The 15,945-nt window shown below is 41.5% G+C and overlaps 3 protein-coding genes across 3 annotated transcripts; 1 reads left to right on the top strand and 2 right to left on the bottom strand.

Annotated features, from left to right (window-relative positions):
* Positions 1-4,659: 4,659 nt before the first annotated feature.
* Positions 4,660-6,008, bottom strand: ndufab1b (NADH:ubiquinone oxidoreductase subunit AB1b). The gene is made up of 5 exons (XM_087809740.1): positions 5,802-6,008; positions 5,225-5,338; positions 5,075-5,162; positions 4,897-4,998; positions 4,660-4,840 (listed from the first exon to the last, which is right to left on the bottom strand). The coding sequence occupies exons 1-4, from the start codon at positions 5,967-5,969 to the stop codon at positions 4,907-4,909; spliced, it is 462 nt and encodes a 153-aa protein (XP_087665866.1). The 5' UTR covers positions 5,970-6,008; the 3' UTR covers positions 4,660-4,840; positions 4,897-4,906.
* A 153-nt stretch (positions 6,009-6,161) lies between these two features.
* On the top strand, positions 6,162-9,121 carry dctn5 (dynactin 5). Its single transcript, XM_087809738.1, has 6 exons — positions 6,162-6,359; positions 6,495-6,563; positions 6,635-6,753; positions 6,875-6,986; positions 8,600-8,702; positions 8,775-9,121. Exons 1-6 carry the CDS (start codon positions 6,312-6,314, stop codon positions 8,870-8,872), a joined length of 549 nt encoding a protein of 182 aa, XP_087665864.1. The 5' UTR covers positions 6,162-6,311; the 3' UTR covers positions 8,873-9,121.
* A 998-nt stretch (positions 9,122-10,119) lies between these two features.
* Positions 10,120-14,846, bottom strand: hapstr1a (HUWE1 associated protein modifying stress responses a). The gene is made up of 5 exons (XM_087809550.1): positions 14,472-14,846; positions 13,383-13,463; positions 12,931-12,998; positions 12,648-12,858; positions 10,120-11,805 (listed from the first exon to the last, which is right to left on the bottom strand). The coding sequence occupies exons 1-5, from the start codon at positions 14,665-14,667 to the stop codon at positions 11,492-11,494; spliced, it is 870 nt and encodes a 289-aa protein (XP_087665676.1). The 5' UTR covers positions 14,668-14,846; the 3' UTR covers positions 10,120-11,491.
* Between the last annotated feature and the right edge of the window lie 1,099 nt (positions 14,847-15,945).

Below are 15,945 nucleotides of genomic sequence, written 5' to 3'. Positions count from 1 at the left end.
CTTTGTAACTCTGGGAATTCGGATCAGTGTTTTTTGGCCATGGTGTTGGTTATTTGAACTATTCCTCTTTGTCTGCTAAATAACCAGCAATGGTTCTCAGGAAATCAAGCCAGTCCCCCTCCCAATCACCCCCCCTGTAGTTGAATAAAAGAAAACTACAACTACTCCTTGTCGGAAAGGAAAATCCAACTTCTAGCACTGAAAACTATGTATAGGTCTGTTAGTTTATTTCTCTGCCAAATAACTGCTTTAAGCTGGAGAAGCTCAACACACTGCTTTCAATAAATGCTGTCTTTTTTAGAGTGGGGGAGTCATAGTACATGTGCGGAGGGGGGGGGGGCAGAGATTGGGCTTTATAAACCCCACTACTCCCACTTTCCTCCCGCCTCTCCTCCACTCCACTGATGTTTGGAGTGTTCTTTGTGTCAGTGGAAGTGTCCGACTTTTAAACCAAGAGAAAGGCGACTCTGTATCTATGCACACTGTAGCCTCTAACATGGCCTATAGAGGCTTTTTTTTGTTTTTTTCCTCTTTCCTAATGTTTCACAAACATGTTTTAAATGTTTCATTTACTTACAGCAACGACTTGCTTCTTTGTTTTTAATAAAAAAAAAAACTGCTCTCATTGCCACAAATGGTGTTAAGAAAAAAAAAAAAAAACCTATAAAAAAAAAAAGACGTGTTGAAGATTTTAACGAAAGTCGTCCACATTTCATTGCCTTGATCCTAAATAGTGTCCGAAGATGCAACAAGTCAAGTGGCTTCTACCTGTTTACAAATGGAATACGATTGTATTGTTGTGCTGTTTTTATTTTGTTTTATTTTTCTCTTTGGGGAGGGAGGGAAAGGAATGGAGAGTTCACGATTGCTTCCGGAGGTTTTGCTGTGTGCTTTGAAAAACAATTCCTGCTTATTTCCATCGCTGGCGTTTGTCCGACGACATCGCAAATGAGTAATAGTTCCACAGACGGGCTACGCTGACGTGAGCGGTGGCCGCCAGAAAGAAGTCCAGGATCCAAAAAAGTGTTTTGTTTTGACCTCGGCTAGTCACGTTTAATAATGTTTGAACCATAGCAACCGATCAAACAGCTGAAGTCCGAATGCTTCAACTGAGACCAAAAAGTCTTAATTTCATTCTGATTCAAGTTCTCAAGAATTCAAGACAGTCATGTGACCAGACTTCCATCCAGTAAGGGGGGGGGGGGGTTCAGGTCGGACCAAGTTTTTAGCTAAATAAGCAAAACTGGATTTTTGAAGTGTCCAGTCTTTAAAAGTCACATGAGATTGGAAGGAAATATTGACACTAGATCTTAAAAGATCATCTGACCAAGTATTCCTGGATCAGAACCAGATGATGAATTCATCTCTCGCGACATCCCGCCGTCCACGCCAGCGTAGCCGCAGATCCTCGCTGCTGTTCCGGGAACGACGGCGTGAATGAGAAGTCAGCATTAGCAAAGCCATGGACCTTAATGTCGCTGTTCAAGTTGTGTGTGTGTTTTTGCTTAATTTTTACAAGTTTGACAACTTGCTTTATCTCTGACGACTTGGTGGAAACGACCTTGAGTATTAGCCAGACTTGCCGCGGAGTGTGCCAGTATTGATCTGCTCTTTACCAAATAATTCAATCATACGATGAGAAGATGAGTTTACTTAATTCCAGACCTTTTATTCTTAAGTTGTTTTCTCTGTGTGTTGCGTAACAAATTTGTCAGTGGAACATTGGAACCATGTTTTACAAATGTATCGGAGGAGCCTTGATTTTGCACTTGTGGTGGAGAGAGGAGTGTGGCGGGCGGTCGACGGGACGGGGGGGGTAACCTTCGTAACCGAGGTTCTGGTAGTGACGCGACGGAGCTCAGAACCGAGCTGGAATGTAGCTGCAGGGTTGGAGAGAAACGGTCTTGCCTGATCCGACACTGTCGAGTCACCCAGCAACCACTGCTGCTCTTAATGTGTGTGTGACTACTGTTGTGACTGTTGCCATGGCAATGGTGTCGCGAGCCTAGACTGAAACAAGGCGAGGCTCCTCATTGGCTCATTGTGACGAGGGCTGGCGCGACTTGTGATTGGTTACTCATGGCTTTTCAGGGAAATGGGGGTGGGGGGTAGAGGGGGGGCACTTGCCTCTGCGCGCTGACTTACCCAGGATCAGGTCTTCCTCTCGGTCACTTAACTTCAGAGAGGAGACGCAGATCTGACAGCAGCTCCTGAACTACACTTTCATTCATTCTGTCTGCAAGCGCCGCTCCCCCGGCAGCTGACCTGGCAGCAGCACGTCCCGCCTCATTGTCCTCAACCATTCATGAGACGACTGGTCTGGGATCGGCTGCCGGGGAAGCGGCGCGGCTCTGCTGTTGGGAAAAGGGACGAAGCGGCACCTCTGGTCAACGTTACTGTTCTTAACAGCTGGATCTCGCCTAGTCTACTGTTGTGTGGAGGAAAACTGTGCAAACATTATCATGCCAAATTCTTGTGTGTCTGAGTGAGTCGGTATGAGTGTGTAAAGGGATCATGAGGCGAGTGTGTGTGTGTCTGTGTGTATTTAAAGCTGTACTATGTCAAATGCTTGAAGAAAACTGTCATTTAGGATGATGTAAGGAAATACCTTTTCAGTAATTGAAAAACCACCACGAGCAATGTACAATCGCCAGGGCTGCCAAGCAGATTTCCCAACCGGGAGGGAAGGCGGGTGGAGGAAGAGGGAAGCTGGCAGGTTGATACTCTACTACTTTTTACTATTTAATGAATAAAATGTGACTTTTTGTTGAATATTGTGTGAGCAGATGCTCTGTCGACAACACACAACTGTGATACTGGTTTGTACTCATTCACATTCACCTGAACCCTGAAAAGCTTTAGTCTAACCAGCACAAAGATGTGGGTGGGCGGGTGGGGAGGTATTTCGGGAGGGGTGGGGGGGGGGGGTCCCTAAGAGAGTCTATGCAGTGGAGTGTTGAACCCAGGCTTCCATGTCCACCTTGGGTTTGTTTTTCTTTTTTTGTTGCTTTCTCTGAAAAAAGTTTAAAAAGTAAAAAAAAAAAAAAAAAAAATTAAACTTGGGATAAAAAAAAAAAGAAAAAAAAGATGGAATTCAATCCAATAATATTCCTCAAACATGTGCCATCGTTGAATCGTACTACTAATAAACCTTTATTACCTAGCAAGCGTCGGGCCAGTTGTAGCAGGAGGTGAAGATTTGCAAAAGTCCATTTCTATATTTTCACAGCTCGTTGACAGAAGTGAGGCCGGTGAAACTGCAAATTTTACACGACTACAATGTTTTTTATAGAGATTCTATGATCCACAGCGTGTAGTTGGAATCACCTGTAAACCTAATATGCACATCGCTTTGGGAGACTGTTGAAAATATATATAATATATATATGAGAATATTAACGTACATGTCTATGATCCACGAGAGGTGCTCTTCCTCTCTTGACTAAACAGGAAGTAACTTTTTATTTTCAAACGTCTTCCTCGGGTCATCAAAGATCTTAATCTTCGGGGAAAACTGCACTTTTTGAAGGACAATCTTTATTCGTTGAAAATTGACAAAATCGAAGTCGCCTGATATTACAAGGTATAGAAAACCAACTCCAGTGTGCTCTGATGAATGTCTCCTCTGATGCTGTCTCTTTACTTTCACTCTCCTTCCGTTTTTTTTGTTGCTTGGTTTGTTCAGTATTTTTTTTTTTTCTCGTTTTCAGATTTTAGTGCTCTTAAGAGAATCTGTACTAAGGTGTAGAGTAGTAGGTAGTAGTTCTTCTGTTGGCTGTACTTGTATACTGATTACTGTTTGTAACCTCTGGCCTCTTCAGCCAGCAGACGAAGCTGTATAACTTGGGTACAACCCTCAATAAAAGACTAACAATTCAACCATGTGTGTCTTTGATTCTTGACTTGCAATTCCATCATGTGCTGTTGAATGTGTGGTTCAAACTTTGTTTTAGATTTGCAAAAAAGATGTGAACCATAAAATCTTCATGGGCTGCTTAAGGGTAAAACGTCTGAGTCAACTGGACTGTTGAACCTTTTATCCAATAAGATTTAACCAACTTCAGAGTATGCAGTAGCTCACATCTCCAACTGTCTAGCTTCAGCTTAATTACTGGTGCTCATGACTCAGGTTCATTCTACAGTAAGGGCGCCCTCTGCTGCTAGAACATTGAACTCCATGAGAAGCTAGACTAATTTAGAGGCGCCTTTCTTGACACTCAAGGTCACCATACACAATATGTATAAATAAAAAGTAGCAGACAAGGGTAGAGGAATAGCATCAAATGGAAAAGCACTTTTAAACGGATGCGTTTTGAAATGGGGGAATGAGTCAATGTTTGAGTTGGGGTGGAAGTGAATTCCAGAGACTGGGAGCAGAGCAGCTGAATGCTGTACTAAATGTAGATATAACTTGATCCGTTGAAAAGACATTGAGACAATCAAGTATGAATATTAAGTGACACTTTAAGTGTATTAATGGAATTGAATTGCTGGGATCCATTTTTCCTTAATCAACTAGTCTAATTTCAACTGTATAGTGTCTTGAGATAACTTTGTTATGATAAGACACTTTAAATAAAATTGAATTAGGATTTACTTATTTAAGTTCGATAAAAGGATTGAATAGAATCTTCATTAAAAAATAAAATGCAAACAGAATCACGTCGACATTCGTCTCTTTATTGATCTATATATGAGAAATAACACATGGTGGCGCTGCAGGAGAAAACCAAATGTGTTTAACAATGTTATCTCCCGACACATTTAAATACAAACAAAAACCGCAGCAGGCGTCTTTACTAGGGGAAGTGGAATCTGGTGTCGATCTTCCTGGGATACGCTGAGGGCGGAGACAGTCTTTAGTTGACAGCACTGACACGGTGGAGTGACGCTCACCTCTGCACGCCTACTCGTACACGTCCTTCTTGTCTGCGATGTATTGTACGATCTCCTCGGGGGTCATCAGCTTCTCCGCGTCTACGTCGGGAATCTCGAACCCTGAACAGGAATTTGTCAATTTAAACAATTATTAAAAGACTAAAAACATTTGATGTTGCCATGACGACAAACTCACCAAACTCATCTTCCATAGCCATTATGATCTCCACCTGGTCCAGACTGTCCAGACCAAGGTCCTTCATGAAGTGCGAAGAGTTCTTGAGCTGAGAAGAAGAAGAAGTGGATGATGACCAGGTCGTACACCATCATCATGAATTAAACTCACCACTTCAGGGTTGATCTTGTCGTAGAGCTTCAGGACATACATGACGCGATCTTCGATGAACTCGAGGGTGAGAGGAGGAAGGTCCGAGTACAGTCGACATGACACCTGGTTAGTCTGTTGAGGACACAAGGCATTAGAGTCAGATACTGAGGAGCATGAACATCCAGTTAGTTCATCCTTGTTTAACCATCAGACCAAACGTGACCAAGGCTTGCACATTAAAGTGTTCAATGTTGCTTTTGATATCCACCAAATACAGTTATGCAATTATTTAAAAAAAAAAAATTGTAGATGTTTCTCAAAGTCATTCAACAGAAGATTGTGTGACGTCACTGAAAGTCAAAACACATGCTAGACAACAAACTACATGCAGCAGCTAACAAGCTAACGAGCCGAAAACCCTTCAGCGCACGAGCCTTAAATCTCGGTGCAAGAGTTTTAAATCGCAGGATGTTTTGTTTGTTCCAAAGAGAAGGTCGAGAGACTGGCAGCAGAGTTCAGGAGAACTTCTCATCGGAGAGCAGCGTGAATGACGCCCGTAGGTCACAGCCAGGAAGCGTAAGGCCACAGCACTCACCGGGCTTTGCGTCAGACACCGCGTCCTGCGACTGTCTGCAGCGAAGGTCAGAGGCCGGAGGGCGGCTACCGTCGGAGCGGCGGCTCTCGGTGTCACTTTCGCCGGGAGAAGCCGCAGCGAGGGTCGGACGAGGGAGCGGACACACTGCTGCAGGACACGGGCCGCCATGACGGAGAGAAGTGTCTGTCGTCTCCCAGCATGCACCGCGAAGACGGAGCGAGGTCAAGGGCTCTGAGAGACGACGCATGCGCAGATCCGACTCAAATGTAATCGACTTATGATTATTATTATTTTTAAATAAGTCTAAACTCTGCTTTCAATCTCTTTTCGTTTCAAACATCAACTATATAACGTATAAATTAAATTGTATTTTAAAAAAAAACATCCATCCATGATTCGGTCTCGACTAGTCATCCCTCCCTGGCGAAGGAACAGAACACAGATAAACTGATGCATCTTCACTGATGTATTAAACATTTTAGTTAGAATCGTTTCATCCACGTGTCAAAGATGGAGCTCTCTGAACTACTGTACAACAAAGCGGAGTACATTGAAACGGTAATATTATCGGTTGGAATCGCTGCATCTCAGATGCTAGCATTGTTGCTAACAGGGCGTTGTTAATAATAAAATGGCTTTCATTGTTGTTGTTTTTCAACGATTAATGATCATTTACTCTTTATGTCATTGCAGGCTTCCGGGAACAAAGTCAGCCGACAGTCAGTGCTGTGCGGGAGTCAAAACATCGTCCTGAATGGAAAAGTAAGTGGTGATCTGAGTTTTCTGTCTGCTTTTGTTGACACATTATAACCAATGCATGTGATTCTATTCAGACTATTGTCATGAACGACTGCATCATCAGAGGGGATCTGGCCAACGTGCGGGTGGGGAGACACTGTGTTGTCAAGAGCAGGAGTGTCATTCGACCCCCTTTCAAGAAGTTCAGTAAAGGGTAGGTGTGTTAAAATCAACTTAAGAGAAATGACTTCAAACTCTTCTCAAACTCTTTAAAAAATGTGAATAAAATGTCGTTGCAAGCATGAAATGTAAACATGCTTTTATTGCTTCTCCAGAGTGGCCTTTTTCCCGCTACACATCGGTGACCACGTCTTCATCGAGGAGGACTGTGTGGTCAACGCAGCGCAGATCGGTTCTTACGTCCACATCGGCAAGAACTGCGTCATTGTGAGTAGAAGACACACAATCTGTGTCTGTTAGAGTCGAGTCTGCGGTGCGGCATCACATGACAGTCATGAAGACCGGCTGAAGATAGAAGTGGAAGCTGGGAATAGTTCTTCATAATCGTGTCGTAGTAGATTTTAAAATGCAAAAAAGTAGATGATTGATGGGTTGGTTTTCATCATGACTGAGAGGAAACGGCTGAAGTAATTGCATTATTACAATGTTCTATCAAAGTATTACATTTGAAAATATATTTTTAAAAGTAATAGCCTTTAACAAAAATACTTTGAAAGTGCATTGAATTAAACTTTATTTAAAGTGTCACAGAGTATCTGAAGACAAAGTTTAAACTTTACTATAAGAGAAGAGAACAATCTCAATAAGCATCAGTGATGAGGAAAAACCTAATTTTAACAGACAAAATTAGCTTCAACACGTGTGTTATCTCTGGCTTAAGTCAAATGTGTTTGTAGTATCCCTTGTGTTGATTCTGCAACGGGTCACCTTGACCCAGAGACAACACAAGGGGTTGAAAGTATTTGGAGAATTCCACCAATCTGCTCATTTACAAACATATTATGACTTTTTATGGAATGTTACTGCTGAACAATATTGTATCTGTATAAGAGGAAATCTTGTTTAACATTTTAAATATAGTTCAGTGGAGTAGCATTCAAGAACTCCCTGGTATGAGAAGTATAGCAGGTGTGGCGGCCACTATTGTTTACATAATCGCGATCAACTATAAAAAGCATTGATGACAAATTTAATAATAAATGGCGGTTTTTTTTTTTACGTTTCAATTTATCCTCAATCTAAGCTCCAGCGTGAAGGAGAATAGAGAGTAACGATATCAAATCTGCTGCAAGTCATGTTCTTCTCACATCTTTGGATGTCTGGAAAGGATTTTTCACTGTTTAAGTTGGTCTAACTATCAAATTTAGTTGTCTTTGTTTTAAAATTGGCACATACCTTAAACCAGGGCAACCATCAGTTTAATACACACTATTGAAATGACTTAATATGTATTACAATTGATGATAGATTATATTCCTGTAATGCACATGTTTAATTCTTCAATAATTAACAATGGGGCAACAAGAATGGAAACGTAAAACAAACATAGTCAGATGGTTATTGGGCTCTATGTTGGTGACGCCAGCCTGAAACACATTTGATGGTTTTTTAAGAAAATAAATGGTGGCTAATCTATTATCAAAATAATGGTTTGTGGCAGCTCTAATATTAGGTGTGTGCGAAAACCCTACTTTGCTCCTACTTGTGCTAAATATTCAAACAACTTGTGGATCCAGATGGTAATGCAGAAAACCCAAAATATAATCATATGAGAAGTTGTTTCAAACTTGTCTAAACTATAATTTTAAATAAAAAAAATATATATATACATACATACATACAACAGACAAAATAGAGGTCAAAATTAGGATTTATTGTTTTCTTTACCTAATAATATTTAATTTAAAGCAGTTCTTTTCAGCTTTGAATGTGACATACTTTGTTTTTTAACAAGTCCTGTTGAAATGTATTGAATCTTCAGCACAAATTAGTCTGAGATGAAAATGATTTCTGCACTTAAAATATATTTTTGTTTGCAGGGGCGCCGCTGTGTTCTTAAAGACTGTTGTAAGATCCTGGATAACACCGTTCTCCCTCCTGAGACTGTGGTTCCTCCTTTCACCATCTTCTCCGGCTGTCCAGGTGAGCTCAGCGCCTCGACACCTTGCATGACACGACGACTCTTCTGTTTCCTGACGTGTCGCTCCTCCTCAGGGCTCTTCTCGGGGGAGCTGCCGGAGTGTACACAAGACTTGATGATCGACGTGACCAAAAGCTACTATCAGAAGTTTCTTCCCCTCAGCCAGATCTAACTTCTGTACCACCTGGACTGAGTCACTTTGTCCCACTTCACAGACGACAACAAAAAAACTCCTGACGTGACATTTGAAGATTTGGACCAAAACACTGATTTTTCCGCTGCGTTCGACTAGGAAGAGGATGCCTAATGAAGATGACATTCTTCAGCAATTTTACATGTGATTTTGTTTTCTGCTGAGAAAAAATGTAGACGATATTTAAGCTATTCAGTTATATTTCAATAAAACTAATGCAACAATAAACAGCCTGTCGTTAACTTGTGATCCACTCACTGCCCTTCATTTCCACCTAGTGGCGTATAGACACTCAAGCTGTCATTACATTAGTTATTCATTTAGTGTTACTTTATTGATCCAACGAAGAGAAAATCCTCTAACGGAAGACTTTTTCAACGAGTAGGAGTTTTTCTACATTTATTTCATGTAGCAATTATTATCTACAGCAGCTTGTCAGCAACACAACACATCTCATCAATATCAAAATGTTTCCTCATCTTAACAGAAGAAACTTCCATCTTGACTCATGTGACTGCGCAGTATTGGTGTCATTAGAAGCTTCCATGTGATGCATCATTTAATGTAGACCAACGTCAGGGCTGCTCTTTAAATGTCCAGATCAACCTTCTACATCAATCATCTCATCTCATCAAATCTTGACCACTGGTTCATTCTTAAGACATTCACAAATAAAGATACATCCTTGCCTCGGCTATAAATCTCTTAAAATTGTTATTTTTAATCCTAGATCAGACTAATTCATTTTTCACACTGCAATTGACAATATTCACTTGATTTTATTCATAAATCCTTATTTAATAACATTTATTTTGTGTTTTAATTAAGCTAAAACCAACCACCCGCTTGCTTGTGACCTCGGCTCTTGCATGTGTCTTTGTAATATCCAGAGTAGAGTGGTAAAAATGATTTTAGACTACATGCTATGTTTTAAATTAGGTTCATATACAATTTCATCAGAAATGTTTGAATCCTTTTGAATGTAACACATTTGCAAACTCATGAATTGGAACAGACACTGGCTATTGTAGGTTGTTCTGATACCAACATGCTTTAAAGGTTTCGAAAACTCTTAAATTTAGTTTAGAGCTCATGCCATAAAATGACCAAATCTACCTCTCAGGCCTGGTCTTAAGACACATGTCTGGCAGGAGATAATTTTTTCTAGAATTAAAATTGCATTTGATTCTTACAAAGCTCCGCGAATAACCACAGTCTCTCGAACAGCAACTCAATAGTTTTATTTCCTTTTACAATGTGAACCACGTATCATAGCAACAATTATGTTTAGTATATAGATTAGCCATGTATTACTTTAAAACAAAGAGTGTTAACAAACAGCTGATAAAAGTGTTGGCTCCTTGTGTGGCGGTTCCTTCGGGAGGAGCAGGATCGTCAGTGACGGCAATTCTCGACCAAGAATTTGAACTTCCTGTAAACAACATGATTTACATTGACGGACAGCTTTTTCTGACATGAACCAAGTTGATCCGACTGAAAGAATGTTACCAATGCACTGCGATTAAATCACGACTTGAACTGGCTTCTGGTCACGAGACTTGATCCGGGATGTGAGATGGGACGGTAAACAATCAACCGATGATTGATTTAGAAAAGCATGTTTAAAGATAAATCGCCATGGGCCGATTTCTTTTCAAGAGTTCAGCATGATGATGAAATCTGTGACCAAAATGTAACAGAAGAAAAAGAGCGCGTTTCAAACTGAACAGAACATAGTCGGGCACGTCGATGAACTCCTGCCGCTGGTCGCACAGTTCGGATCAAACCTTCCACTCTTTCTTCTGGCTTGTAAGTGAAAGGCAACAAGAACAAAAATAATCTGCTGACCCAGTGTACATCCGACTCTGCCACTCCCAAATTCTCCAACCATGTGTGCGTTCTGATCAGCTGATTTACCAGCATATTTGCCTCATCGTCAACCAGTGGACGATGAAATAAATTCTACTATGATTAGTGTACGTGCAGGGGGCGCTCTAATGCAAATTTATGAGCATCGGTGGTGAAAGCCAAGTGCCAGACGATTATTGGAACTTATAACAGCAGCCGTTTCTTAAACTTCTTCAGATCTCTTGGTGGAAAATGATTTGGCTGCTGCAAACGTAAAGATTCAACCCTGATGCTGAGAGACAAGTCGAGGCACAAGAGCTGCAAATGAACGGTGCCTTTAAGCAGGACGTAAGGAAGCGGTGGTGAAGTAACAGAAAGATGTTGCAGCTTTCACAACAGTCCAGAATTTGGCCATTTCTCTGCCCTCGCTTCCAGGTTAAGGTGGTGGGTGAGGATGAGTGAGGTCGGGAAGGAGGGCACAAACGGGCCGAGTGGCTTTTTACGTCTCAAGCAGCACAGTTCATGTTCACCAGGCCGTCGTCATCGTCTCCTTCTCAAGCTGATAGTTGTGTGCCCGCCGCCAAGGCTCAGTTGTCCGCACACGCATATGATTGCCGATTAGTGATTCAACGTTTCAAAAGGAAAAGGAGACATTAGGACAGAACTTCCGGGTTCCCATCGTCAACTGGGATCCAAGCGCCTTCCTGTCCTCCCGCTCGCGAGGCTGGACACGTGCGACGAGGCCGCGCTTCAGATCAACCTGTTGCGTTTGTGAGTCGGGGAGTCCGTGATGACGTCGCTACATTGGGTGGAGTTCCGTTTCCTGGTTCCGCCCCCCGCGGACGTGGCCGAGCCTGTGGAGTCCAGGTGCAAAGCCATCTCTTCCGAGATGAAAGTGTTCAGGTCCACGTCCTGAAGCCCGTTTCTCCTGCTGCGGCAGACCAGTCCAGAACCAGAAGATCCTCCTCCGGTGCCGCCTCCGTTGCTGCTACTGCCGCTCACGTGCGTGGGCGACCCTGGAGCCCCGGAGCGCACGCTGATGCTAGCCATGGCTCCGCTCAGACCTACAGACCAGACACAGAAGAGGTTTGATGATGCCTTCTATTGCAGTGATCACCAGGTCGTTCCCAGCGAAGACATTGCAGAACAAACACTAACTCAAGCAAATACCTTTCCTTATTCATCTCAGCACATCTAGACGTGGCCTGTAAAATTAAACACTCAAAGTGGAATGTAGTTGAGCAACGGGGATCAAACTCTTATAAAAGATCTCGTTTAGAACCCTTTGACACAAACCAATTTTTCAGACCAAAAAAGGGCAAACAGCAACACTGATCGCACTCCCCTAAACTGTTTTATGTTCATTTTTATTAAACTATCAAACTATACAATACCTTTTTCCTTAACATTTTTATTAATGCCAAGAAATGTATCCATTTTCAGTTGGTATCTTTAAATATTAAGAATGACATGATGAAAATGGCACTTGGCTAGCAACAAATGCTATGAGCTTGTCATTATTTCTCCTGTGAATTCTACTCTTCAACTCTGTCTCCACTGTTGTAGCGGCAACAGTGAGTGACAGGTGCGTATGGAGGAGACTTGATTTTGAAATGTAAAGGACTTTTCAATTAATTCAGAATGTACTTAAATGTATGCAATTTGTTATGTACATTTCCTTTTTACTCCTGCAGTGCCTGTGTAACGATAGAGTAAAAAAAAAGAGGCCCCTCATGTTATCTCAAAACCACATGCAACGGAAAAGGTGATGGCTCATGAAGAAATACTGTTCAAAAACATTTCACACAAGGTAGTTAAAAATGTTCTTATCACCTGGAAGCGTATATGGCACTTTTATTTTCAGTGAAATGAGCCGAGCAGCGTACTGCCGTCGTATCTTTCTTACCATGCAGTGCGATGGCCTCCCTGAAGGGCTGCAGGTCTGCCTCGACCGAAGAGCCGGTGTCAGCGGGCGAGTTAGCACGGCTGGGGGCCACCATGGACAGCCTTGAGTTGGCCCTACTACTTCGATGAGGCGGCGCTTTGCCGCACAAAAAGCTGATTAGATCCTCCCTGCGGATTGTTCTCCTGCGCTTTTTCACCCAGGCCAACATATCCTGAGGATTAATTTACAACATTAATAATAAGTTGTCTAATACTTTCGGGGGCATACATTGGACAGAACCTACCTTATTACGTCGTTGATGGCCTATCTGGATACCTCTGTCAAAGCTTCTCTGATGGGCGTCTACACTTTCTGTAAAAATGGGATGTGACACTCATTGTTGTTATATTGCTCGTACACAAATGTATATATACTTGACTTACATAAAACGGAAGTGCAACAAAAGTAAATGTGACTTGTAAATATTATTTTAAATCTCTAGATGATGAAATGATGTGTGTTGAACTCAGTATACACACTCTGTCGTCAATGTGTTCTATATCTGTGTGTGAAAATGGAGGATGTCTTAGAAACATCTTTTCATGCTATAACACATTAGTTACACGTCTAATACACAACAAAAGACACACAAGTATGTATATATGTTTGATAATAGGATATTTCAAGTAACAAGTAGGTCTATTCGTATCATAACACACGCATACATGTGTCACACAAGGGAGAGACAAAACTAACCTTTATATAGGTTGGTTACTGCTGTGGCTGCGTTCTGAAATGGAACCCACAACGACAAGCTCTGTTGATGGCATACTCTGTCTGTGGGTGAGAAACACAGTCGGGTCATGATCATGAACCAGCACATGTTCAAGTGCTGAGCCTTATGATAAAAATAACTGCCTGTGTAAGGATTTTAGGGGGAAAACGAATCAATATTATGAAATAAACCTTCTGATAAGCAATGGTAGCTTGAACTCATGTGAGGGTAAAAGGGGAAACCCCTCCAACAGCAACACGGGGGCGAAGTAAAGATCATTTTCATTCGCCATTTTGCAAAGACAGACTTGGGCATAAAAATAACTGTCAGCCGGCGCTCATGGTCAGCTCAGAAAGCACCGACACAACAACTTAACTGCCCTCTCAGCAGGAAAAGTTGCTCAGCAATGCCACCGTGGTGAAGACGGAGAGTTTGGCAGAACTCGGTGTTTATTAAACGTCTTTCAAAAAAAGTAACAAGAAAAGCCCCGGTGAAGAATTTTAATCCTCGCCATTTTGTCATGAAACACAACGAGAAAAACACAAGCCAGGCGTCGTCGGGTGTTTACAGTAAAGATAGCGATGCACGACGTGTTTTATTCACACGATTAACACCAGGTGAAGAAGATATCAGGAGTGTTTATGAGACTGTCAGCGGGGAATGTCGCGTAGATACGATTGTTGTTGCCATCGCCATTTTGTAACTAGTCTGGCTAACGTTAGCTAGCAGCTGCTGAAGTGTCAACAAGCCAGACCGTAGAGTCCAAATGATTTATTTCTACCAGAAAATTAAACGACAACTGAAAGACTACTAAAGGCGCATTTAAGTTTCGGAAATCGAAGGAAGTTTAGAGCAAGGCTGTTCTAGATGGAAACAAGTCAGTTTACACGGATCCAGGATTGCAAAATCAGCTGTTAACCCTCCCCGGAAACAGCTAACGAAACAGTTAGCATTCAGCCGAAGCGAAGGTTGTATAGTGCATGTAAACAATCGTAAACAATAAGCAGATTATTCAACAAAAAGAAGGCGGAATCAAACTACAATGCTCGGACAAAAGTGTTGGCCTTAACCTTTGTATAGCTGAGCCACGGCGGTAGCGGAGTTCTGGAAAAGATGCCACAGTTTATCCTGGTCGTTGTCGGCCTCCTCCTCGCTCGGCTCCCTCTGCTCCGCCTCGGTCAAACACTGCCGCTCCCATTTTGAGAACCAGTGCTCGGGTCCGTGTTCTTGTATCTCCGCGTCCCCGTCTTCCTTCTTCTCCTCCATTTAATTCTCAAAAAACTCGTTAAAACGCCCCTTTTCCGTCTCGTCTCAAGAGTCGCGAACGATTTTGAAAACGTCAATCGTCTGATTATGGTATTTTTCCCTTTTATATTATTATATGTACAATTTCTGTGGCGGCGGTGTGTCGTCGACACCATATGTGAAGCTAAGCTGAGCTAAGTGTTTTTACTGAATGCCGACGATAGGGTATATATATTCACAACTCAAATTTAAACACGCCTCTTTACAAGGAACGGCGGCTCCCATTGGACTAATAGACATCTAAGGCTGGGCTTAAACGTTCAACTTGAAATGTGATTGGACGCATATCCTGTCACTCAAAACGGTACCACAAAGAAATCTGCGAAATGTCGCGATTTCTTAGTAGGACACCAGAATCACATAAACCAGGCGGAAAAAAATCGTTTTCTCAAAATATAACCAAACAGTGAATGTATTTTTAGTTCCAAATATACAGTGATAATATGTACTATTATTTGTTCACATCCTGAGTGACTAAAATAACGAACAAAGACAACCAAAAATAATCATGAATCGTAGGCGGCAGCTCGAGTATCAATTAGAAATTCAGAGTAGAGCTTCTGTTTTTAAAGTGAAATCATCTTCAGCTCTACCATATACATGCTGTTTCACCTGCAGTGTGGAGAGGAAAAAAAATAAGCCTGTGATAAGAAAACAAAGTAAATGCAATCCTAATTACAGTCTAGTTATCTAGTTTTAAGTCCAGAAGAAGAAACCCAGTAAAACATAAACCATATTTTTTATTATCTTGGGTGTGTATATTTTAATCTAATTTGTATTGTAATTTAATTTTTTTAAATACACTTTTAAATTTAGTATAGCATTATTTCAGTCAACTCATTTATTCAAAGGACCAGAGAGCCAGGATGCAGCAATTCAGGAAAAACTAGCACAGAGGTTTAACAGTTAAAAAGAAATCCAGGAGCAGGAACTAGATTTTATCCATTTATTATTTCTTCAGAACACTTTAAAAGAAACCACTTCAGTGCTAGACTCTCACTAATGGTCCTGCTTGCACTAATACTACCAGACGGGTATTTGGCCATCATTGACATTATTAGATTGTACCGTGTTTTTGTATTTCATTGTGTTTTTGCTTTATTTGATACATCTTTTTTGATGACTACAGATGGAAAGTAGCATTTTGCTGAATCTGGTGCAGCCATCTTTTTAATGTAACTGCACATTGTCCATTTACAATAAACTGAACTGAACTTGACTCACAGTTTAGACCTCACC

Source organism: Callionymus lyra, chromosome 15 (genome assembly GCF_982586985.1).
Source record: "Callionymus lyra chromosome 15, fCalLyr1.hap1.1, whole genome shotgun sequence".
Classification (NCBI taxonomy): domain Eukaryota; kingdom Metazoa; phylum Chordata; class Actinopteri; order Syngnathiformes; family Callionymidae; genus Callionymus; species Callionymus lyra.
The sequence above is the reverse complement of the archived record's forward strand: the minus strand, read 5'-3'. Positions and strand labels throughout refer to the sequence as shown.

Excerpts from the sequence above, each read along its gene's own strand:
- ndufab1b (XM_087809740.1), bottom strand. The coding sequence starts at position 5,969 with ATGGCGGCCCGTGTCCTGCAGCAGTGTGTCCGCTCCCTCGTCCGACCC. Across the intron at positions 5,339-5,801 it reads GGTGTCTGACGCAAAGCCCG|ACTAACCAGGTGTCATGTCG; the intron begins GTGAGTGCTGTG and ends TGTCCTCAACAG. Across the intron at positions 4,999-5,074 it reads GGCTATGGAAGATGAGTTTG|GGTTCGAGATTCCCGACGTA; the intron begins GTGAGTTTGTCG and ends ATTCCTGTTCAG.
- dctn5 (XM_087809738.1), top strand. The coding sequence starts at position 6,312 with ATGGAGCTCTCTGAACTACTGTACAACAAAGCGGAGTACATTGAAACG. Across the intron at positions 6,987-8,599 it reads TCGGCAAGAACTGCGTCATT|GGGCGCCGCTGTGTTCTTAA; the intron begins GTGAGTAGAAGA and ends TTTTGTTTGCAG. Across the intron at positions 8,703-8,774 it reads CATCTTCTCCGGCTGTCCAG|GGCTCTTCTCGGGGGAGCTG; the intron begins GTGAGCTCAGCG and ends GCTCCTCCTCAG.
- hapstr1a (XM_087809550.1), bottom strand. The coding sequence starts at position 14,667 with ATGGAGGAGAAGAAGGAAGACGGGGACGCGGAGATACAAGAACACGGA. Across the intron at positions 12,859-12,930 it reads GCCATCAACGACGTAATAAG|GATATGTTGGCCTGGGTGAA; the intron begins GTAGGTTCTGTC and ends ATTAATCCTCAG. Across the intron at positions 11,806-12,647 it reads GGAGGCCATCGCACTGCATG|GTCTGAGCGGAGCCATGGCT; the intron begins GTAAGAAAGATA and ends TCTGGTCTGTAG.